General features: G+C 35.0%; 1 protein-coding gene across 2 annotated transcripts; it reads left to right on the forward strand.

Annotated features, from left to right (window-relative positions):
- Positions 1 to 10,759: 10,759 nt before the first annotated feature.
- On the forward strand, positions 10,760 to 22,407 carry LOC109009277 (guanine nucleotide-binding protein alpha-1 subunit). 2 transcript variants are annotated; one of them, XM_018989717.2, is made up of 14 exons: positions 10,760 to 11,097; positions 11,986 to 12,158; positions 12,297 to 12,369; positions 13,520 to 13,557; positions 13,650 to 13,739; positions 13,929 to 14,006; positions 14,255 to 14,362; positions 14,544 to 14,645; positions 15,443 to 15,498; positions 20,530 to 20,664; positions 21,293 to 21,386; positions 21,557 to 21,616; positions 21,698 to 21,777; positions 22,071 to 22,407. In XM_018989717.2, exons 2-14 carry the CDS (start codon positions 12,072 to 12,074, stop codon positions 22,246 to 22,248), a joined length of 1,179 nt encoding a protein of 392 aa, XP_018845262.1. In that variant the 5' UTR covers positions 10,760 to 11,097; positions 11,986 to 12,071; the 3' UTR covers positions 22,249 to 22,407. The 2 variants fall into 2 exon arrangements, with proteins under 2 accessions (XP_018845262.1, XP_035546952.1); XM_035691059.1 differs by having other exon boundaries at positions 10,797 to 11,105.
- The last annotated feature ends 4,341 nt before the right edge of the window (positions 22,408 to 26,748 follow it).

Here is a 26,748-nt window from a genome sequence, read left to right on the forward strand (position 1 = left end):
AGCCGAACCAAATTAGGGTGAAATTCATGTTCAAAAAACAAGAGTAATGCTCACTGAAATTTACACATTTCGCATAAGGAACGCGGCAATAGAAGCATATGAGATGAGATACACATACTTGGAAGGATCGTGTTGTTGGAGCCGTGGTGATGATATGGGTACCCCGTAGGTGCTTATTGTGGAATCGAGTTCGTGAGGTGGGGTGTTTGGAGGTTTTTGGAATTGTGGCCTTCATTTGTGAAGGGGAAACAATCAATTTCTCATGTAAAATCCCACGGAAATATTCCCTAATTATACACTGTTTGATGCGAATCTATCATGAAAACCCTAGACAAATGGTCGCAGTGTTTGGGTCAGGGGGCAGGGGAATCTATGTAATGGAAGGGGGACGTGATTGGGTACGGTTACCAGATATGGAAGATCATCAAATCGGTTGCTTAGACTGAGATTTGTACGCGACTGACCTCCTTGGGTTGCCTCTGGCCATGGGAAATTTTGTTCCTTCTGAAGCTCGACTTGCCTTCGAACACGCCTATTACGGGAGATTGCAGATGAGCTGCTGCATTCATGCCGTGATAAACGGCTCTTAACATTCGGTCTGACGTTGATGATGGCAAGGAGTAGCGCTACCCAAAGTTGAGACGAGCTCTGCGCGGAGATGACCACTGACCCTGAGGAGCTTCGGTGAGGGCGATTCGTGTCTTGCGTGGAGTTGAGTGTGCGTGAACCGAATGGGTGAAGGGTGGGTGGGAGGGCCTTCGGAGCCATTACACCCGTGTAATGTCAAGTTGCCTACAGTCAAAAGTGGAAAAGCTGAAAAAGCAACGGTCATAAATCACATTTGTCTTATGCGAGAGTTTGCTGAGATGAGTGTGGTTTGACAGACCACTTTACCGTACGAAGTCATCTTCACATATACTGAAGTCACCTTCAAATCCAAACAACCCCTAAGTGTTGAGGGGTTTTTCAGTCACAGAGGCCCACAGTATGGTTGGATATTTTTTTTAGCAATACACAATATACCATAATGCTATATCCCAAAACAGAATAATAATTTCATAATATTCACATCTCAAAAGTTATCCAATAAGTCTGTATCAAAATTAAGTATTGAAAACAACGCTCCATAAGTATAGACATGAAATAAAACTAATGAGCTAAATTACTAAGTCGCTCGTGTAGCTCGGCTATGAACTCCAAAATAACATCTAGAAAATTGAGGATCAACTCCATCAGCTCCTCATGAGTGCTTTGCAGTCTAATCGACCTCGTCTAGCTGGTCAGATCCCTGTTTCTCTAGTCATGTCATGATGTATACATGTCATATTACTATCATGCAAGCCTATTTATACTATTGGTAGCTTAGGAGTTTTACTTGCTGAGATTTTATAAAACTCACTTGGTAGTCCATGGCTATACATGAATATGACATGACTTGACTTGAACCTGACATAATTTGACATGAACACGACATGTCTGCATGAACATGAGACATTGTTAACAAAAATATGTTTTGATAGTTTTACTCGGACATAGCAAAATGCCTACGTCCTTCTGTTTCGTCAGGAATATTCAAACATAGCAGACTGCCTCCGCCCAAAGCATTCTATCAAAGATACCTAGGTAAATCTAAATTGCCTATGCAAAGGGTATTTTATTATAGGTACTTAGACAAAATAGAATGTCTCTACCATAAGCACCCTATTCAAGTTTTTATTAGGGATACACTCACAAGCAGAATGCTTTCGTCATGAGTATCGTATGCATGCTTGACTCATAAAATATTAAAAAATTATATACATAAGTCTCACACTCCTGCACACTACTTAAAAATATATGAATTTATTATTTTACCCTCATGTTTCATGAAATATGAAATATGAAACATGAGGATAAAAGAGTAAAATCATATATTTTTTAAGTGGTGTGCAGAGTGTGGGGCTTATACGTAGCACAACTCTAAAATATTTCATGACAAACTCGTAGCACTTGGGGTTGGGATGAAAGGTTTTCGATCCAGACAGGAAAAATTGATTGGAGCAAACTGAAAATCATGTTGATTGGTCTCGGTCCATGGTGTATGAGAACTTCAGTTTTTGGTTCAGTCTCGAGGTGTTTTTTTTTTTTTTGGACTGAATTAGACCTAATTTGATTGAAATGTTTATATATAAATCTTTTAAATATTTTATATAATAGCTATATATGTTAAGTATGTAATTCTCATTTAATCTATTACCATTAACCAAATAAAATATAAAATAATATAATTATCAACTAACTAATATATCATATGATAATATATGTTATTATACGTAGATACATACTCTACTATTTATATCTAATTAAATTAATTATTTTAAGATACCTAAGTTGTAAGTAAGTATAAATAATCTATAGACAACGAAATTATTTAATATTCATTAATCATATATAAATTGTTACAATTTTAATATAGGCCATTATGAATACTAAAGTACTAAGTTAATAGCTATTAACATCATAAATATAATTATAATTAATAATTTTTTTAATAAATTAGTTAGATAATTCACATTAAAGAGCTCAGTTAATTCTAACTTTACCAATTTAATTAATTTTTTATATTAATTTATTTTCCAAAAAAGAAAAGAGGAAAAAATATTCATGGATCGAGATTTTTAGTGCGTGACACCTCCGGACGGAATCGATTCCACTCTTACTTGGAATCGTGATAAAATAAAAGGTTCATGCATGACTTAGAAATAATTTATGACATACTCAATGTTTACGACACAACATTAATGGTATGTAATAGATAATCGTATAACAGAAATCATGCATAGTAATAAGTGACATGGCATGACATATTAAAAAAAATTATAATAAGCAGAATAAACATGAATATGAACATGAAGTTCTTACCACCACACATATGTAAATATATTGAGAGTAAGTTAAAAGTTAACTTACAAAAATATAACGTAACATAAGCGAAGCGTAATAAAGTGTAAGGTAAAATGAGATACATTCTAGGGTTAGAATATCTCACTTAGTCTTCCTAATTATAGAACTTACTAACTTAGGGCCAAATTTGCAAAGTTACCACCATCAACTTATAGGAAATTACAATTTTGCTCCTAAAAATAAGGATTTTTCAAATGGATTGCAAAACTTACCAAAATTTACATTCCTCATGTAAATTTTATCCCAAATCCAAATTTTAACTCAGATTTTTTTAAAACTAATCCTAACTATGAGAAACTCCTCTTGGCCGATTCATGTATAGGCAAAAATCTAGGGTTTTGTTGCTACTTGTTCATCTAACACTCTAACATGCTCAAAGCAAAAATGATAACTCTCAAAATCATATATTTAGTTCTAAAGTCATGTTAGAATAAATCACACATTCTATAAAAACTTGGACTCACTATCAAAGAAAAAGCCAAAACATCAAGATTAGGTTAAATAAGACCAACTTTTGATGTTCTTGGTCTAACACATTCATATCAACTCCAAGCACTCCAAAAGTCCATAAATAACTTTCCTAACATGTTCATCATTAAAACCTAAGTGCTAGCATGCTTGACTAATCAAACAAAAATAACAAAACACTTCATGGAACAACCGGTTTGCATGGAAACTTAGAAACCGAGTAAGCATGCTTTTGGACTAAAAACAAAGTTACTAGATCCTTGAGTTTAAAACAAACTCTTGCTTGCTCATTATAATTCCAATAAAGATATAAACCACAATTCAGAAATTCATTCTAAATCCTTAGTTCAAAACCTCAAGAATAAAATTTATAAAAATCAAAGTCATAAAATCAAGATCCTAGAGCTAAAATCACAACTAAGCCAAACAAAGCTCCTTTTGAACCAATCAGTTTCTACCTCTTCCAAAACCATGCAAAAACCATTTTGTAAAAATACTAACATACTTTGAATCAAATCATAACTTCCATATAATCATATTAACATTTCATAAAATCATGATCTAGCCGACATTTCATCAAAATCTCACAAAACATCCAAAGCTCATCACAAACACCAAAAACTGTCAACACCTAACCTTTACACAATCAACACCCATTTTCATCAATTGGATCTCCAAGAAGTATTTACCAACACATACCCAAGTAAGCTAGACTCAATGCTAGATAAAATGGAAAAGATTAGAGCTCAAGAAACAATCATAAAGGGCCTGGAATGAAACAATAAAAAATTGCCTATTTTTTGTCCCCTCTAACTCTTGGTTTCTCTCTTGGAAGGAAGGGAAAATTTGCACAAGTGTGGGAGGAAAGTGAAGAGGGCGTGGGGATGTATAGGGGCTGAACTTGGGTGGGTGAGTGAATGACCATTTGATGTAAGTTTGACTTGTGAAAAGATGAAAAAAACTGATGGAAGTGGGGTTGATTTTCTGCTGCAGTCAAGTGGGTGAAGGGAGGTGAACGTTGCTTGTTTGAGTGGCCATAAATGGCACTATTTGGGGCTGATTGTGATGGCATGTCAGCCAAGGCATGACCTTGTAAGGGTGGAGAAGCTTGTTGAAGAAGCTTGGGCAAAGAGGTGGTTTTGGTGAGACTAAAATGGGGCTAACCAAATGGTGTTCCCTTGGGGTTTTATTTGGGGTTTTGGTTAGGTTTGGCAATAATATAACTTTTCTTGGTCAAATGTAATTACTAAAATGTAAGGGAGTGGATGAGGGTGTAAGAGTGTGTACATGAGTGGTTGGATGCTTGTGGAAGAGACTATATCAAGTGAGTAAACACTTAGTTACAAACCAAGTATGTTTAGGGTTTTGAAACCATTTAGGGTTTCAGCTTCTCCAAGGGGGTTTAAGGTTTTGGTTTGCTTCAAACTTTTTGGAGTCTCATTAGGGTTGAAACCTTCTTTTGGTGACCAAATAGTATGAAAAAATCTATTCATCATTCTAACTTTCATCATCCTCCCATCATCCCATGATGTGGCATTAAATGATAGGTTTATAAGTAAAATATAATAAATAATCTCCAATCATCTAATAACATATCATAGGATGATGAGAGGATGATGAGTAGCATTGCTCAAATAGTATTTGGTTGGATGGAATAATTGGTGTAAGAAAGCATAATGACAAGCTTGATTCACACTCCATTTCTTACACATTTTGTCATTCCCTTGAAAAGTATCCTAGGGTTTCCAAGTGGATGACTAGAATTGTGCCATATGTCCAAATAAAAAATTTTCTAGTGATATTAAGTGTATTTGTACATCTTACATGGCGATTTGACAACTATTTGCACCACTGCGCTCTCCCAAAGGGTTACTATTCATTCGAAAAACTCAAAACTTTTTATTACACCATGAAACCCTAAATATTAATATGAATCTAATGGTGCAATTTTTTTTTGTAAAATTATACTCCTAAGTGCCTTGATTAAATAGAAAGGCAATCTCATCTCCATAGTGGATCGGAATCCAAATACATTAACGGACTAAAACCTAATCGATTGCTCGATTCGTGAACGTTTCTAGGGTTTAAAGAAATTCATCTATTGAATTTTTTCAGGTCGTTACATGATACATGATTGGGCTAGAATTCTAAAACGTGGAATCTAAATGGCCATCCAACAAGTTCATACATATATTTATAACAATTTTGCTATTAAGATTTTATTACATCCTTTTTTACCCCTAAATCTTAGTATCATCTCATTTTAGCCCCATTTGCTACAATTTTTACCATATAACTTTTCTTTACATTTCTTACTTGTTCTTAGACTTAATTTTATCAAAAGCAATGGTGGCCAAACCTTCATCTCATTTTAGCCCCATTTGCTACAATTTTTCCCATAAAACTTTTCTTTACATTTCTTACTTGTTCTTATACTTAATTTTATAAAACGCAATGGTGGCCAAACCTACAATGTCTTAGAATTTTAAATTTCTATCATTTCATTTAAATTTTGTTACATTTTTCGTGGCGCCCAGTTCCTCGGTAATGGTGAGAATATATGGTGCCAGGAATGCCAACCGGTCGGCAACACCCTGGTGTTATTATCTAGTCTAGGTGCGTAATCATGGATCCAATATGTGGTATGCAAATTAAGTCAGAGCGGAATAAGTAAAGGTTTAGTAAAAATATAAATGCTAAGTATACTCGAGGTCTAAACCGGTAAAAGGTTTGTCCATTAACAATAATAATATCCACATGTCACTGTTACTTACCAAATAATATTATACAATGTCATCTATTCATCACTTACGTCCAATTATGATAAATCGAACATGGTTTTTAGCACGACAAAGTAGCACTTCTTAACAAAATATAAACAACAAATAATAACGGAGACATACCTCTATTTATATGACTTAGGCGGGATCGATCCTTTTTCCTCAAGAAACTCCTCTTGGGCTATGTTTACATCAATGTCTACGGTTCCGGTAAACGAAATCATTGGTAGGTTAAATATCTATGACAATACTACCAATGAGAGACAATGCAAATGATTATGCGTGCGCTGTTTCATATAAATGATTTATGAACACCTATATTTATACATTGTGAGGAATCACCATCTGGTAGAAACATATGTATTCATAGTTATGGCGATAAACCACCCTTTGAATAAAACTCAAGTATATAAACATGGCAAGGAATCACCCTCTGGGAAAATCTCATTTTATGCATAGTTATTATTAAGGCAAAAAATCACCATCTTATTAAAGCATGAAAAATCTATCATATCTTATCATACAAATACCATTAAGGAATAATTCGACATGGGGACTTACTCCACCCGGTCAATGTGCAAGCTAAGTCACCCATTTCAAATCACCCGACACGAGGAATCACTCAATTCGGTCAACACACCCGAAGAAAACACACATGATCAATCCAAAAAATCACTCTATTTAGTCAACCGACTCGAAGACACCACACATGACCAACCCAGACAATCTCTCTACCCGTTATCAAGTGAGGCCAATAAGAAAACGTTCCACCCTGATCATAATAGAGACTCTATGTACCCGTATGAAACTCGTGGCAACATGTAGTAGGAATGGTGCGAAGACTCCTCAACCTGTCCACGATTATAGATACACGGTAATACTCACGTACTTAGAAATCACATTCACCACTAATCCACACCATTGAAACTCTTCATCTTAACATCACAGTGTAAAGATAATTCATAAAAATAATTGAGAAGATGCATATTATTTTCATGTAGAAAAATGGGGGAAGTTATAGAATATGTAAAGCTTGATCTTACAACATACTCATAAATATTTACCCCACGTCCCAATATAGTCTTAGGAGCTAATCTACCTAAACAATATTAAAATACTATGGTGGTGCTGACGTTGCTCTTCTCATTGCACCCTTGAAGTCACTTGTTTTTTTTTTTTTTAAAAAAAAAAACAACTTAAGACTCCGAAGAAGATCAAACACTTTACAATCTGAAAAGTGTGATCTTTTCCCTTGTCTAAAGCCTTTTATAGGGTGGGAACATTAGGTGTCATTTTGACGTCTGATATGCTTGAATAGGAGACATTTGATCTCGAATGTCCATTCGTCATTTGAACTTGAAGAATTGTAGAGGTTGAATGACTAATGAGACAAGCCATGCATGTTCTCTTGCCTTGGGTCCAATCTCATAGCCCTTCCTCTAATAAGAGTATTCTAGGTGACGCTAGACCATACCTCTAAGATCAGGCGATATGGCCTGCAAGTCCGTAATCTTTTTCTTCCACAGGCTTACTCTAGACTTTACGTCTCATATAGAGTATGCACCTCTGCATACGACACCCGCTGCCTCTAAGCATCTCTGTATAATCCCTGAGAGCCCTCACATCCGTATCGATCTTATCTTTGACTGGTATTCATCCTTTGACCGTTACTTGCCCTCACCAGTAGCGTGCCCTGGCCCGTAGCTCCCCCTTTATTGCAAACCATCTTTTTCTAGAACTACTAGCCTCTTTAACTATTCCTTCTTGCCCGAGTATGGTCAACACAACCCTTGCTCGCTGATCACAGAGTGAAAAGTCATTTATCACCCGGTACTGGGAAGTGTTTGCCAGGCTTTCTACATAGTGCTGCTTGCCCTACTTTGGACTAGCTGCACTTTGCCTAACCCGTTGCCTCAACTTCCACAGTACCTTGTCCATGGGAAGAGGTCTTTTCTCTTGCTTTGACGCGGTCCTATCACTTTTGATTCTCTAAATTTTTATAGCTCAACTCAAGTAAAGTTTCAATATGGTTATGAGAAGTGATATTTGAAAGCCTTTATACCACACATCATCAACATGACATAATTTTATTTGTAAAATTCAAATTTTAAAATTTATCTTTTAAATTAAATTATACATGTAGATGGTGTGTGATGTAAAGACATTTAAATAGAATTATTCATTATAATATACAAATTTACAAAATTAATTAAAACCATAAACTCTAAGTCCCTAACGGAAACTCTAGAAATCTTGTGTCTCAAAATTTCATCACCAAATTATGTTTAAACTACCTAGTTAACCTCAAATCCTATAATTCATTTATTAATACACATAATATATGATAAAAAAAAATAAAATTAACCACACATGACATATTAATCAAAAGTTGAAATTGAAAAATGTTTATGTTTGAATGATTTTTGGATGTTGAGATTAGATAATATGAGATGAGATGAGTTGAGACCATCTGTGAAACTAAACAAGGCTTTATAGTTCGGTCTAAATTCTCGAAGATCTAATCTGGTCTTAAAATTTTTTGGTCTCGTTTGGTTATACAAATAATATGAGATAAAAAATTCGTGAATAGTAGCGAGATAGTTTGTGAACAGTAATAAAATAGTTATAGAGTTAAGATGTTTTATGGAATTTTAAAAAATAAGTGAGAAAAAATTGAATACAAATATAAAGTTAAAAAAAAAGTTGAAAAATTAAAAAAATGGTATTTAGATGTTAAAATGAGATGTGTTGAGACCATTTGTGAAACCAAACGGGACCTTAGATTTTGCATAAATAGAAAATATTAGAACACTTGCATAGTTTACTCCTTGAAGCTTAATAAAACCACTTCCTTGATAGTTGTTTTGGTGTAAGATGGGCTACTAGGCTCTAAGTTTATGTGTTTTGACGAGAAAAGTTGTGATAATTTGTGGGAATTTGTTTGAAATGGGTGTCGGCAGCCTGGACAAGAAGATTGGGCGCAGGAAGAGAAGAAAAGAAAGAGAAATGGGATAGGAGGCCATAGCGTGAAGGGGGGGGGGAGAAAAAGCAAGAGGAGAAGGTGGTTCAAGTAAGCTTTTTGTCTTCTCTCGTGTCACATGTCAAAATTCTATAGGTGTACGTGCCCCCAATTTATTTACCTTTGTTTTTATTTAATTTGATTACTATCATTTAAAGTTTTTAAAAGATTTTATCTCATGCTATTTTTTTTAATAATGATTTTAAAGTGTGTAAATTTGACCTATTCTTTTTGAACAAATGATTTTTTTTTTCTCCATTTGGATCACAAATTTGCCTACCATATTCAAAAGGAATACAACTTTACACCATAAAACTACGGATATATTTTTTTTAACATTTTTGAATCGATATATTCAATTACGTCTTCGGTTTTCTCTTGGTTGTCACAAAGTATAAGATTGCGTTTGAATAATGATATATTCTCATGTATTTTGTAAATAGTAATAAAAAAATAATAATAATATATTAAATAGTAGTGAATAATAATAAAAAATAAATAAAAAGAAATAATATAATAATAAATAATAGTGAGATATTATGAAAATACCTCAGTAATATTTTTGAATTGATATATTCAATTACGTCTTCCGTTTTCTCTTAGATTCTATTTGGATATAAAAATAGTTTCATCTCATTTTATTATTACGATTTTTTTAAATTTTTACGTAAAATATAATAAATAATTTAATTTTTTTAAATCTCAAAATACTAATAATATTAAAAAATAATATTTTATTTAATTTTTAATTTTAATCTAAAATCATCGTATCTCATCTTATTATTCAAAGTGGCCTTACTTGTCACAAAGTATAAATAAAATGAGATTTTTTCAGAACATCAATCATAACACATATAATGAAAATAATAAATATAGTGAAGGAAGAGAATGGAGGGACGAACCTCTAGAAGTTCAAGGAATTTGGAAGGAAGAAAGAAAGGCCCCTCTTTCCAATCAGAGCTGAATCTCAATATATAACACCAAAATTGTCAGTAACATACGGCAGATAAATTTGCATCCTGTGGAAACTCATGTGAAAGATGAAGAAAAAAAAAAAACAGAATAGTCAAATGAATCCAGTGGATAAAACACAGAACAGAGGTGTGTTCCTATTTCTTTGTCCTTCGGTCGCGAGTGTGGGAAGACATTCCCAGACCGAAAGGGATAACTACTATGTATGTATACTCCACACGGTCCCTCAAATGTGTCGAGTGTATTTTCCAAAGAAACAATATATATATATATATATATATATAGAAGGAGAGATTTGGATTTAAAATCCACCTCAACTTATCTCATCTTATCATTATAATTTTTTTAAATTTTTACACAAAATATAATAAATAATTCAACTTTTATTTTACTATTCATAAATCATCTTAATCTACCTTAATTCATTTCTAAATCTAAACATCTTTATATAAAAGTAATGTTATAATTTATATTATTATCTTATTATATAAAATGTGATATATTTATTATTATTAGAATGTATATAAGATAATAATACAATGTATAGATTATATATATATATATATATATGAAAACCACTGGTAGTTACTTTTTCTGGGTCCGTCTTTCTAACTTTGACTGAAGATGAGAGAAGGGGGGAGAGAGGAGGCTTTTCAGCAGCTTTCGGCGCTATTTCGTACACTCTTTCCCACCTTGGCCTTCCAGATTTAGCTGCTCTTCTCTCTCTTGACTATAAAAAACTTTACTGTGTGATTCAAATGTACTATTATATCCGTTTAAAATAATAACATAAACAGTATATGTATATACCATATTTGAATATCAGGAAATTCCTTTCCTTCGCTTCACTCTCACTGAATCCGCCCAATAAAGCAGCATTTCTCCAGCTCCGCAGCTCAAAGAAAAACTCTCCTGGTTAGTGGGTAAGTTCTTTCAAGTCTCTATGTTATGTTTTGCGTTCCGAAATTTTCTTGCTCATAGATCTTTCTTTTATTGTTGCCTTTTTTTATATTGGGGCTGGATTCTACTGAGGAAATCGCTATCATCTGATTTTAAAATAGTAGATCAAGAGGTCGTACCTATCGTTTTCTTTGGAAAATAGAAGAAAGACATTTATAGGAATTCATTTTAGTGGGCTGGTGATAGGACTTGCTTGTTTGAAGTTCGAACTTCTTGATGCGGCTGCTAAATTAAAAGCGAGACATTTCTATGAATTCATTTCTTATTGTTCTTCAATTGGAGAGTTGGATGCATAAAAAGTAGTGGGTCGCTCGGAAATCACGGAAAGGCCCAAAAGATTATCCAATATGGTTGAGGTCTTGGGGGCGATACACTTGTGTGGAGTCTTAAGTTGTCATTCAGTCTTTGCACATAAGAGTGGATTTCACCAGACTGACCGATGCAACATGCTGTTTGCCTAAAACACTGCTCAAATCATCAATTAGTTGTGCAATGAATCTTGTGTAGCGCTTTCATGTGCGAATATGGGTTGGGACTAAAGTTCGACATCTTAGCTGAGTTTTTGGGTCATTCTGTTCGAGCAATCTCTCTCTCTCTCTCTCTCCCCCAAGTCTGGACTAAGATATCACACTCTGTAACTGGCTTGTCATCTGTAGACTCGTGGTCTCATTCAAGAAAACTCCTCACCAGTTGGATAAAATAATTAACCAGTTTGATTGATCCATTTCCTCAATTGCAAATGATGGCCTATGAAATCTATTTTAATTCTTTTCTTTGTTGGGGTGGAGAGATATCACTCATCTTTATTGGCCACTGACTGATCTGGTTTTATGATTGGGTCAGCTTGAACAGATAATGAGTGGGTATAAATTACGTTAAGGAATGAAGTCTCCTTTGACTTCTGGTGGAGCTTGACTGGTACATCTTCTATGTGTTCAATTGAAATTAAAAATATGGGCCTACTCTGCAGCAGAAACCGTCATTTCAGTGGAGCAGAGGCTGAAGAGAATGCACACGTAAGTTCTCTCTCTCTCTCTCTCTCTCTCTCTAATGTTTGGTAAAAGACATCCTTGGTTATGCCCATTTACTAAATAATTGTAGAGCAACTTATGTGGCATATTGCTTTATTTTTATTTTCAATATGTGGTTTGCAGGATGCAGAAATTGAAAGGAGAATAGAGGAAGAAACAAAAGCTGAAAAGCATATCCAGAAACTTCTACTACTTGGTACACGTAACTTAGACAGTGACACTTGTTACTATTTTTTTCTTTGTATCCACTAAAATCATCTACTTGTTAGTTGAAGCTCATCAAGAATAATAAAAAAGATGATCCTATTTTAATGATCGAAGACAGCACAGGGCCTTGTACATGGTTCCAGTGGTGGTGCTTTGCAAAAACTAGACAGAGAAATAACAATTGTGATTTTTTCTACTATCACCTGCCTTTTCAAAAAAATTCTTCAATGCAGATACCACTCAAGTTTTGTGATTAAGAAAGAATTAATACCTCTCTGATGTCACTTCTTGTCTTTTGAAAATTTTCAATTGTTTATGTTTAAGGATAATCATGGATGTTGTAATGCATCTTAATCTATGCCTTTTAAAATGCCATTGACCTTTAATCCCTAAGGGTTGCCTCAAGTGATAAGGGCCTTGGTATTGGTGGTATGCTCCCTCCAGGTCTAAAGTTTGAATAGATGGATACAAACAATTTCTCGGGGCCATGCCTCATCGGTGAAAATCCGATGATTTATCTGATCATTGTGATGGGGACGCCCTATACAGGTCCGGGGTTTAACCGGGTAAAATACATGTTTTGTTTGCATGGTCTCCGAGATTCCTCGCCATTAAAAAAAAAAAAATCCCTCTGACCTTTATTCCTTGATTATTTTGATGACTTTCGAATGATGTTCCTTTCCCTTAATGGTGGAAATTATTTACTTATTTCTATTAGACTGGGGACCACTGGCTGCTGATAGAACTGTAAAAAGTGGTGTTTTGACAAGAGCGCTAATTATATTACTGTTGAAGTATGAGTTAATATACTTCTGGATACAGGATAAAGATAAATGGCAATGGAATAATTTATAAAGTTTTCTTATCCTTGCTCTGATCAGACTTCCTTTTGTAGTTTTGCTGGTAATTGCTATGATGTGATTGAGGATTTTTATTGGTTTATCACATGTGCCTCAAATGTTAATTATTTAAGTATGGCTCACCTTTCTTTACTCCTAGCACAAAAATGTCAGAGTTCAATTTTATTGCTTATATGCATAAAAACTTATCCCTCTAGTTTTAACTATCCACATTAGGGGGCTTGGGCATAAGTGTGTTTTTGTTGATCTAAACAAAGTGGCAAATCTTTTGTTGTCTAGGTGCTGGAGAGTCTGGGAAATCCACTATTTTTAAGCAGGCAAGATACTGTACAAGTCCCTCTTTCAATTTATATCTTCATGTTTACTGGAGATGCTAATTTTTACATTAGAGCCCATGATATGTGTTCAGATAAGACTTTTGTTTCAAACTGGCTTTGATGAGGCGGAGCTAAAGAGCTACATTTCAGTCATCCATGCCAATGTGTATCAGACTATAAAAGTACGCAATACTTGAAAGGGTGTGTTGGTTATTTCCCTTTCTGCATGTTACAGAGCGTATACAGTGTCAGCTGTTGATGGTGAAAAAAATAACTTTCTCGTGCTGAGATGAGTCTTAACCCTTATATGCTGTAGGAATGAGATAAATTTCAATATTTTTATTCACTGCATACTGAACATTATTGAACAGATTTTGCATGATGGATCGAAAGAGCTGGCTCAGAATGACACTGATTCCTTGAAGTATGTTTTATCAAGTGAAAATAAGGTTTGAGTTCACAGTTTGACTGTCATTGCCTTTGTGTAATTTGGTCTTTTGATATACTGACAATGCTGCAAAAATAAAAAAATCTGGTTAAGAAGTCGTTTAACGTGATTTATTTTTTATTTTTAAAGGAAGTTTATAATGAATGGATTTGGTGTTGTTCTCAAAACTTCTTCCATGCTCAAATCATGTACTTTTAAAATAAAAAGCTACGTTTTTTTGGACTCATTGGAATTTGCATTTTGTGTCAGGCTATTGGAGAGAAACTATCAGACATTGGAGGTGGATTGGATTATCCTCGTCTCACTAAAGAGCTCGCACAGGGGATAGAGAACCTATGGAAAGATGCTGCAATTCAGGTATCTGTTTCTTTTATTGATGACATATACTGACTTCTCTAATTCAATCTAATCTTTTAGGAAAAAAACTGGCGGTTGCCCTTTTCATGATCTTGATTAATCTTTTCCGTAACTTCAATTTGTTTCCCTTTTGAATTCTAATTGATGCATGCTAAGTATTTCTTTTATTTTGTAAATGTAGGAAACATATCTTCATGGTAATGAACTCCAAGTTCCAGATTGTGCCCATTATTTCATGGAAAATTTACAAAGATTGGCTGATCCAAATTATGTTCCAACAAAGGTATCTAAGATATGTAATGTTTCTTTATCTCAAAAAGGTTCAACTGCACCATATTAAAATTATGTGGTCAGTATCAGAATGTCAGAAAAGCCTCGTGCAACACAAAGGAGCGAGCATCCAAAAAATATCTGCTAATGATAATATCTGACATCTAGTGTTCTTTTGTGTATACTTATTCCATTATGGATGGGAGTTAGTAGGTGTTTCTTTACCATTTGCTCTAAGTCAGTCAGATGCTATATCTACTGATACTGTTCCGTAGTGTTGCTGCTGAACTTTCTTTTATTCCTTCAGCAGTGTTGAATGGATGTTTTTGGGTATTTTTTGTCTTTCCCCTGAAATTCTGAAAAATCTGAGTCTTTTTTCCTTGATCAATAGATATTATATGTTGTTGCCACTTCAAGTTTGTATAATCTTGTTTTCAAATTTGTATAATCTTGTTTTCAAATCTGTATAATCTTGTTTTCAAATCTGTATAATCTTGTTTCCATGTTAAAGATAGATGTTGCAAGTAAATTCTACAACAAACAGCTTCCATGAGCTCCCTTTATTTTTGTCCACTTTGTAGCCGTTTTTGGACTTTGTTTCATGTGGAAACTGCTTAGCTTCTATTGCCTGAACATACAGACATAATGAATGTAGGTTACAGATTCTATCGTGCTATCACCATCTGTTGCTCTCTGCTTTGGATGCATATCTTATGCTGCATATTACATATTGGCCTCTCGTTATAATTAATAAATTAGTGAAGTGGAAAGTGTATATGGAAGAAGTTTCTTAATATTCTGTTATTGCAGGAAGATGTTCTCTATGCAAGAGTTCGTACAACTGGAGTTGTAGAGATCCAGTTCAGGTGAATATTTTTTTTGTTAGCATTTTAACAAGAAGTAATGCTAAGGGAATTGAGGAATTGGAGAGAACTTCCTGCATGCCAAATACACATTGAGTATTTGATCATTTTGCAGCATTGGTTTATCTTCAAAATTTTATATTTCAAATCTTGTGACAAATCAATTGATACTCAAGTGGATCCAAATAAAAAAATTGTTGGTTGATCAAGGAGAATATTTAGATGATCTAGGCATGAGGCCTATCAAAAGTACATTTACATGATCTAGGTGTGTATAGAAGATTGGTTCAAAAGTGGAATTATCTTAATATTTACTAGGCTTGATATCTCTTTTGCAGTAAGTTTAGTTAGCCAATTTCTTAAGAAACTGAGAATACCATATTGGGTTGCAATACAAGGTATTCTTAGGTACTTGAGAGGATATCCAGGACGTGGCTTGTTATACAAGGCTTATGGTCAGTTATTCATTGAAGGTTACATGGATGCAAACTGGGTCCGTTCACCCTCAGATAGAAGGTCCTATTGTAATGGCCAATGGAGAACAAGACATATCTATGCTATGTTATAAAAAGGATGAGTCAACACTACAATTAGAACTCCTTAAACCATCCATAAACTCAAATAAGTTCTCCCTACAGGGCAGTGTGGTATTCCATTCATCAACCACTCACCTTCCAATGGAGGCAAGACATCATTATTGAGTGTCAACGCTACAATTAGAACTCCTTGAATCATCCATAAACCCGAATAAGTTCTCCCTACAAGGCACGACATTCATCACCTACAAATATAGGCAAGACATCGTTGTTGAGTGTCCTCCGCTCTTGAGATAGCACACCTCAAGACGTTACACAACATAGGTCCGACACTTTCCATTGGGGATTGGCTTTGGTTCCATTTGTTATGACCCATTGAAGTGATTGCCACATAGCATTATACTCCAAAAGCATTAGTCAATGTTTTGAGTGGTGTAATTAAAAACCCCTCCCCCTCCCACTTGTATTGGTATGAATATGAGTAGTGAATGGGACCCCACATTTCCTAGGAGAGTTTTTAGGGTTTATAAATGGTTTCAATGAGCTTCAATTGTAATATTGAATATTGAATAATCTTTTTATGGTATATGTGATGTGGTTAGTGTTTTTCTTGTATTGGTACATTTTACAACTGGTTGTTCTACAATTTTAGAAGGTATCTGGTGATAAGGAAGAGTAAGACAGCTGCCAAGTTTAGTGCAGGAGCAAAATATTGACCTGTCTCATACTTCGTCAAACTCACATGGTTAGGGCTGCAAACAAACTGAGTCGAGCCAAATTCAAACAAGGGTGCTCAAGCTCAATTAACATATTTACTCATTCGAACTCGGTACAAACTTGTATAAACTCGAATATCCTTGTTTGAACTATTAGGGCTTGTTTGGGCACTGAGATGAAACACAAACCGTGTGAGTGTGTTTGGTACAGACAGACAACCTTTGGTATCCAAACATAAATCCAAGTGTACCTCATCTCATCCTAGTCGTCTCTCATCATCTCAACACTATTCACTGAAAAAACCATACACTGACACATAATACAGATACACAATCCCAAGCCTCAGCCGAGATACACAGTCTCATCATCTTCTACTTTCTTTCGCCATTCCCTTCTTCCTTCGTTCCACAAGGCCAAGAAAGTAAAATGATACTACCCAGCTGTGCCTGCACCATTCTCTCCTTGTTTACACCGAGACGCTCTCATCTCAACTGCTTTGGTGCTGAGAGCATTACGCTGTCGAAGTGGTTTCCCGTTTTCGGGTTGGTAAAGCAGAGGCCTTTTGACTGCGTATGTGATGCAGGTACAGGGGTTCATGGGGAGGGTGTTATGGTGGCTTCGTCGGTTGGTTTCCCAAGGTGCGTTTCGACGTCGTGCAGGATGTTGGTGGCAGCTGGCGGTCTATTTGGCAGAGGTGTTGTGGTTCACAGCCAATAAGGCAGTGCGTCGTTGTTCTGTGCAGCGGTGTCTCGGCTTTAGCCTTCCATCATTGGTTTTTTGGGTGGTGCAACTAGCTGAGGGAGGTGGAGCTTGGATGTGCGCTGTGGCTGCTGGACTGGACTTGGAGGAATCCCTCGGTGCAGGAGACAATGGCTGTGTTTTTATGGAGGGGTGGCTCTTGATTTGGTTGCTGGTGGTGCAACTGGTGTTAGGGCTGATGTTGTGCTTGGGTTTGCTTCCTTCGGTGACCGGTCCTTGGGGGCAGTTTCTTGGTCTCAAAGTGGAGAGAGAGAAGTCGAGAGAGTGGAACCGAGAGAGAGCTTCTAAAAAATAGAGAGAAACCAAGAAAGAGAGAAATTTTCCATTAATAAAAAATATATATTCATCAATATTAATCATTAAAAACATTTTCTAATAATTTGTGGGACCTACCACTTTTTCAAACTCCCATAAAAAGTTAAAAACCTTCTCATCTCACTTCTACATCCAAACATATTTCACAATGGGACCCACACATTTACAAAACCATCTCAAACATTTTAACTCAAATCATCTCACTATTATTCACAGATTTCTCATCTCAATTCCCAAACGAGCCCGAAATGTTGTTTGAAATTGGCTCGAGCTCGACTAAAAATAAACGTATGAGTCTAGCTCGAGGTCGAACTTTACTTTTTTTCAAATCTGATTCTTATCTTTTGATTAATATAAAAACACTTTACAAAAAATTGTAACTACTTAACAATTCAACCAAATAGCTCTAATTAAAAAATTCTTATCATATAACTTTTTATAAAAATAAATTGAACTTATAAATTTTTTGATAGGTGACTTATAGTTATAAAATTAAAAAAGTAATACATAAGATAAGTGCAATAAATTAAACCATTTAATATATAAAGATAGCATAAAAAGTTAAAAGTTCTAGTTGTATAAGATATTATTATTAAATATAAATTATGACCCTAAAATAGCAAACATTACTAGATATTATATTTATAAGTGTATTGCAAGCATATGATATAAGTATATAGTTATAATATATAAGTTTTTGTACATACATTACACAATAACAATATAATAATTTGCAATTTTAAGTCATAACTAATAGTTATAAATTACAATGTGTTATCATCTATCATGTATAATGAAAATCATATTGTGTATAAGTTTAATGAAATGATTTCTTAATTAAAAAGAAATAGTAACAACTTACGATATGATATGTATTATTTATATGTATTATAGTTAATCAGTTAAAGTTAATTTGGTAACTGTTTCAAGTTTGTGCATTCACTCCCTCATTTATAACTATATCAATAGGCTATAGTCTATATAACATTAATGTTATATTACATAATACATAATTAACTAATATAAAATAACTTGTATTGCAAACATAAAATGGTCCAATATATCATATAACTTATAATAAAATACACAATTAAATATAGAAAACTAATTACTTAATCAATATATAAGAAATTAAATAAGGTAAAATATAAATAAATTAATAATATATTATTAGGTATATAAAATAGAGCTAACATTTAATAAATGTAACACATTATGAGTTTCAAAACGAGCTCAAACGAGCCAAGTCGATTGAATTTTGTTCACGAACCTAAACTAAGTCGGGCCGAGTTTGTACGAGTTTTGCTTGTTTAATATTCAAACCAATATTAGTGTTTACAAACATCTCATTTATTATATGAGCCAAGTTCGAACCAAGTATATACGAGCCGAGTTCAAACTGTTCACGAGCTGTTCTATTCATTTGCAACCCTACACATGGCTAAGAATTTTTCTTGAAAAAATGGTTCTAAAACACATATGCTTATAAGTTATTTTTGCAGTAATTGGACACTAGTTTTCCGTGAACGAATGATGTGAACGAATGATGTTACGGAAGTTTATTGTCATTTTATTTGGGATAGACTGATTAATAAGGTTTACTCCCTCCCTATGTGATTAGAAGATCAATCGGTTGATTTTTTCACCAGAGCTCTTGGTCGTTGAGTGTTGAATTTATTAATTTTATTTATTTCAAGTTGGAATTATATGACATATTTTCACCAGCTTGAGACAAAGTGTTGGATATGATGCTCATCATCATCATGATGTAAGCTCGTCTTTATCTATTGTTGGATAATAATTTATCTTATCTTTTTTATTAGATAGAGTTATCTTGAGAAAGTGTTTTCTAATCAAATTCTGGATCTTAACGTTATACAAGGGAGGAAAGCATCATTCATGGATATAACTTCTCTCCCATAATTCTTGCATTCCCTATTCTCTAGTTTTACAGTTACACTGAAGTGAGGAGGTCAATTGATGGTAGTATGTTGATTGAAAAGAGAAGGCAAATTTGCAGTCATTATGCAAATGCTGCTGCTCATTTCATCTGACATGTTCCATGGATGATGCTATTATGACCAACTTGCAAGGCTTCCTTGTATTGCTGGTTAACAATGAGTATGCAACAGAGAAGTTTCTTGATTTATACATGAGCATGAGGGGGGGGTGTATAAGAATCTGCATAATATGCAAGATTATTTCTAGCCAGATGGCAACATGTGTGCTGCTGTTCCCAAAGCAAGAAACAACTAACTCAACAAAACCTTTTTACCCTTAACCCAACTACTTGAAATTGACTCAATAAACCCCTTTTCTTCATACAGCGCTATCTACAGAAAAATTTAGTGCTAAGTGCAAAAAGGTTCTTACCACATATCAGTCCTTGCTATTGTCCTTATACTGCCTTATTTCATGGTGAAGATGACCACATTGTACTACTATCTGTACTATCTTAATATTTCTTGTCTGGACGCATCGAAACAATTTTATGATTTGCATATACAAATTCAAATCCAGTGATATGGATGCAATCACAGTTGTGTGAAAGAAAAAAAGTTAAAGTTCTAGATGACCTTTGCACATGCTACATATTACAGTTTGTAAACTGACTTTCAGCTAAGCAGGAACATCCAGAGCCCAATTTGCTCAACTATCTTGTTTAACAATTCAACCAATGACTTGATGCTGGTAATGATTTTGGCAGCCCTGTTGGAGAAAATAAGAAAAGTGGTGAAGTATATAGACTCTTTGATGTTGGAGGCCAGAGAAATGAGAGAAGGAAATGGATTCATCTATTTGAAGGTGTTACAGCTGTAATTTTTTGTGCTTCCATTAGTGAGTAAGTTCACCATTTCCTTATTACCATATGCATGTATGATGGATGGCAATTGAGCCTTTTTGCTTTAGATGTTTTACCATATCTTGGTGACAGATGTACCATTTAACCCCGAGTGTTATTAAGAAGAGATTGCCAGATTTGGCCGAAACATGCCCTTTTTATTTCTTTTGGTGGAGGTGGGAAGGGGAGGTAAGGAGAAGAGTAGCACATAACATGGGCTTGAGGGGTTCCATTTGAATTGAACTGATTTATTTCTCTGTTCATCATAATGATTTTGCACGTTAACTAATTTCCAAAATAATCTTTCTAGGGGTTTTAGCTTGCTATTTTAAGGCCTCATTAAGTTTGAATGATCTATTTGAGGAAATATGTATCTGTGGCTATTCTAATTACCAAGTTCAGACAAAATTATCCATCAGGGTAGTAATTTACAACAGGAGATAGGTTATTCTGTATATTCCGGTGGTTGGAATGGCAAAGGAGAACCAAAAGAAGGGACTTAGTGTAATGTCACTTAGCCTTTGATTGGCACAATTTCCCACCGCTGTCATGATATCTAAGATTATAACATTACGATGTTACAATATGTAAAGCTGAAGAAGGCTTAAAACTGACCCTTGCGTTTCAGGTATGATCAAACACTTTTTGAGGATGAAAACAGGAATAGAATGATGGAGACTAAGGAACTCTTCGACTGGGTCCTGAAACAACCTTGCTTCGAGGTTTTCTTTTATGCCACTTCTGTTAACACACACACACACACACACCCTCCTATATACATGTAATTGGTGTATGTTTTATATATTTAGATTTGAGTTCTTTTCCAACGTATTCTCTCAAAAGATCACTTTTTACGATCTCATGTTATCCCTTTTCTTTTCAACAAGTGCAGAAAACATCCTTCATGCTGTTCCTAAACAAGTTCGATATTTTTGAGAAGAAGGTTCTAAAAGTAAGTTAGTAGAATGCTGCACAATAGTAATTGATGAAAACCCAGCATTTGTGTGGATCTTTGATGGTCTACATTCTGTAGGTGCCACTAAATGTATGTGAATGGTTCAAGGATTACCAGCCAGTTACAACGGGGAAACAAGAGATTGAGCATGCATATGAGTAAGCACCTTCATTGTTTTGGTCTGGTATTATTTTCCCATAACTCCAACCCCCCCGGCCCTCCGGCTCCATCTTCTTTAAGTAAAAAACAAAAAATGATCACACCCCATTTTGGCAAACACTATTGACTTAGTTTCTACCCAACAATTTAAACTTTTTGGAAAATTGATGATTAAACATGGTATCATAGCTGTGGTATTGAGTTTGAACCTTGATCTTATTCTTTAGTCCCTGTTTTGCTTATGCTTCTAAAGTTTTTTGAACCTTCACGAGACCATTCTTAATATGTGTAGGTTTGTGAAGAAAAAATTTGAGGAGTTGTATTTTCAGAGCACTACTCCTGATCGTGTAGACCGGGTCTTTAAGATCTATAGGACCACTGCTCTTGATCAGAAGCTGGTGAAGAAGACTTTCAAGCTTGTAGACGAGACTTTGAGACGGAGGAATCTCTTAGAGGCTGGCTTATTGTGACCCACAAAGCAAGTTGTATGGATTAAAAAACAAAATTGGGTAATTGTTTGTTGATTGAAGAATATCAGATTTTGGTCATCAAGGTCAAGTGTTCTACACAGTAAATATCAAGTCGATTCATTGGCGTTGGCATTTAATTCCAATCAAATATCTTGTTCATGATGAAAATGCTTTCAATAATTTTCAACGTTCCAGAGCAATTATTGCAGAGGAAAAATGCCATGTTTCACTACAATCTCTCCCTTCCTAAAAAGAAGAAGAAAATGTGACCAGAAGGCGACAAAAATCATGAAAGAAAATGACGTCCTCTTCTATCCCCTGGAGTTTTTGAATGGCTAACGTAAGATTGATTTGCATTATTTGTCCAATGGTGGAGTCAAGAGTCCAAGAGAGATCATCCATGAAAAAGAAAAAGAAAAAGAAAAAGAGACCCTACTTTTGACGTTTGGGTTGGTGGTGTATTACTGTTGTTATTGAGGTCGGTTACCTGCATTCATTTTCCTGGTCAGAGCTGTTGGATATTTTTTCATTGGAACCACAAACTTTCAATGTTTCATGGTCAGAGCTACAGGCGACATTATATTCTTATCTTATCATAAAATATATTTGTTAGAATAAAAAGAACCACCAAGATTGAAGAGATAAAATAAATTGATTTAGAAAGAACTTTATAAGATAAGTATGATTTCTTCGCTCCAAAGAAGAAAAAAAGATTTTTATAAAAGAAGAGAATCTTTTAAGATTTATCGGACTCCACTATATACAGAAGCTTGGCATCTCTTTCAACCTCCAAATACTTTGATTTTATTCTATTGTACTGAAAGATATATTAGGTCATGAGAGACTATATAACACCATCATAGTAAATTTTGTTTCCAAACAATCCGTGAACGTATGCTTTTACACTAAATCACTTAAATCTTTGTCTCTTCCTTTATTTATCATTTATTTCCATGGATGAACCTTCAATTATTGTATCGACGTCCAAACCATCGTCGTGAACTTCTGGGTTACATCATCGTGGCCCGATTCACCTTTGTGGGTTGGAGATGACTCTTCCTTCCATTCTGGCCTGTTGTGTGAACCACACATTAAAAGTGATATCAAATGTTGCAAACATATTTCATAGCTCTGCCACGTGCTTCCTGCAACTTGCAATCAGAAGGTAAGTGGGGCTAGGTGTGTTGAGAGACACCTCTGATGTCCAAGTCAATATATTGTTTGGAGAGTATTTTGAATTTTTGGGTGTTCAAAAGTGACCTCAAGTGTGTTTTTCGACCTTTATTTATACGGGTTAGCTATATGATGAGGGGGCGTGCTTCATGTAGTATTTTCTTATAATTTTCTAATAAATTGTTTTTGTACCATTCAAAGGATTTATATGTAGTATCTATCTCTTTCTAAATAGAAAATTGGTCATTTTTTTAGCCGATCCAAGATCTAATCCTACCCAGAATTTTGAGCCCTTCTCCTTGAGCCAACCCTTCGAATTGACCCATACCTAAATCAATTGAAATGATATTAGAAAATCCAATTTTAATTACAAAATTAGCAAGTTTTGAAGAGTAATATGAGAAAATTATTTTTGCAAGTTAATTCATATTAAAATCATCATATTTGAGCTGAGGGCATATCAATACATAATTGTCCCAACTTCATTTCTTGAAAAATGCCATCTTTAAAATAGCTCTCTCCTCAACATAATAAACAAGCTCAGATACTGTTTAGCATCTCGAATTATTATTCTTATTTTAATATCATATTTTAATCTCTAATGTATAGCAAAAGTAAAATTTAACTTTTTTTTTTTATAAAATTCAACTGTTAGTATTGTATTACATTTTCCATTTTTCATATGTTTTAATCATTGATCCTAATGATCAGATTCTTTATAATTTATGTTTGAGTGAAATTTTTTTGATAATTTAGCAATTATGGTGAAAAAGAAGGATCCAGATTTTTAATTATTGGTAAAGAACGATCAAGATATTTTTAAAGATGTTATTCTGACTTTAGAGCCTAAAACGTGATAGATGACCGACCACATGAATTGGGTCCTATATAATTTATTGCACATTTTATATTATCCGAATAGTTATAAATATTGTAAATCGACTTAACGCACTTATCTCTCTTATTTTAAACATTAGATTTTAAAAAAAAAAATTACTCAAAGGCACATGGTTAATCGGATTGATAGGTTATCAATCGAAAATTAAGTTCCGTTTAGATTGAGAGATGAGATAAGATGAATTAAAATGATTTGTAAATAGTAATGAGACTTGTGAATTAGGATGAATTGAGATAGTTTTTGAAAATTATATGTTTGGATTAGAAGTGAGATGAGATGATTTTAAGATGTTGAAGAGGAGATAGATGTGAGTCTCATAAATGATTGTATAGTATTTGTAATGATTTTATTTTATTTATAAATATATTTATAAATAAATAATAATAATTTATAAATTATATATCCATTTTTTTTTATAATATATTTTATAATAATATTATAAGATGATAATATATATAAAATCAAATTATATAAAAAATAATATATTGTTCTCTATTTTTAACATTGTAAGTTGTTGTTATGCATAAAAATGGTACCTAAGATTATTAAAATAATTTCCCTTTTCTCTATTTTCTAGTGGTATTTTTATTATTATATGGGGGCAGGTAGATAACAATCAGTAGGGGTATAGAGGCAAAAGGCATCACTTTTGTCTTTAGTGGAAACATCTCAAAATTGAAAAGGAATGTGTTTGGATTATCTCATTTCTCAATCCAAACCCGATATAACCCACCAATACTAGTAGATATAGCGGAACTCTTCCATGCGGTCATTACAAACAATGACAATAACTCCCTCACTCAAATCCAATGTTGCCTTTGGAAGGACAGATTCGCCCCTCGCCAAGTTGGGCTCGGTCTAATTATCAAAGCTAAGCCCAGTGTTAGAGGACTCGATATATGGCGAGAAGGCCCAGGTCAGCACAAAAACGATGGGACAACCCCTGCTTGGGCACGTCTTCAGCAGCGCTGCATTAAATGACAAGATACGGCTTGAGATTTTGTTTATGATAGGGAGTTGCAACATTAAATGCGACACGACGCCTCCCCTAAACGCAGAGGCCCGAAATAGGTTGAGATCCCCTCGATAAGGAGTCCCGCATTAATTGTGACAGGATGCCGCCCCTAGGCTCAAAGGCTTGACGTGGGTCGAGATGCCCTGTCAAAGGCTACTACATTAAAGGCGACAACATGCCATCTAGAGCAGAGGTAGACACCCTAGGCGCAAGGAAATCAGTGACCCCACCGAAAGAGGAAAGTATAAAAGCCTAGGTACCGGTATCACTCTTTCTATATTTTAACTACATTCTCTCTCTCTCTCTGAAGCATAAGCTGATTTAGGCATCAGAGGTGTTTCTTGGCACTCTGGGCCATCAAGCTTTCTTGTCTCAGGTGACTGGAGGAGGACTACGGGGTGCGAAACACATCCTTAATAGTTGGCGCCGTCTATGAGATCTTGAGTAAAACTGAAGTGCCTTTAGTATGCCTCTCACGACCCGATCCCAGGCAACCTGTGAACAGGAGACTACCTCGACCAACATTGAGAGAAGGTTGGCTGAAATGGAGGAGCGAATGAAAAAGATGGCATTGAAAATGGAGAATCTTCTACAAGAGAATGAGATCCTGAAGCAAACGAATACGGGATCAGGGAAAGGTGCTGGGACGAGCCAGAATGAGCATTGAGGCAGAGCTATATAGCGCGGGAAAGGCTATGTAACACCTCCTCTTGGTGCTGCTCAACCAAGGAGTAAAATGTCTATATGCGAGTCTGCTCTCGCTTCAAAAGAGTCATAGAAATCATCTTGTCATTTGAAACGACTCCCCACACAGCTCGAACGGGAAACTCTTGCTTGTCTACTTCACTAATGGGAAATTCCCACCCCTCGTCGGCTCTAGGCCTCACCTACGAACTCGGGCGGTGAGGAAGAGGCTCGCTTCTCAATCCCTATCATGTGCACGTCCTTTTCTCCACCCTTCAACTCCTACACATATCATTCTCTCGCCGCCAACTACTCACCATGCACTTCGCCCAAACCTGTTCTTATTGGGAATTTCATTTTCTGGTGGTTGGTAGAGGTTATGGCCTTCAAGCCGTTCAGTGTTGGTTGCCCAATAATTGCGTTGTATGATGAAGGGGTCTTGACCACAAGGAAGTCCGTCATTGGTGTCTGTTTGCATCCCAGATCCAACTGTCACAGGTAATGTTGTGGAACCTAAGGGTTGTACCATTTCTCTCGAAAATCCCTTCCATCTTGGCGAACGTTTCCCAAGAAAGAATGCCGATCGAGCGTCCATTGTCTATTAGTATCCTCTTAGTGGTGAAGTTGGCGACAAACATCATCACTACTAGGGTGTTGTCGTGCGGGCAAATCCCTTACGATCGGTAAGCACGACGGGCACCTCGTCGCCAAGAACTATGGAAGGCGCCTT

Source organism: Juglans regia, chromosome 6, assembly GCF_001411555.2.
Source record: "Juglans regia cultivar Chandler chromosome 6, Walnut 2.0, whole genome shotgun sequence".
Classification (NCBI taxonomy): Eukaryota; Viridiplantae; Streptophyta; class Magnoliopsida; order Fagales; family Juglandaceae; genus Juglans; species Juglans regia.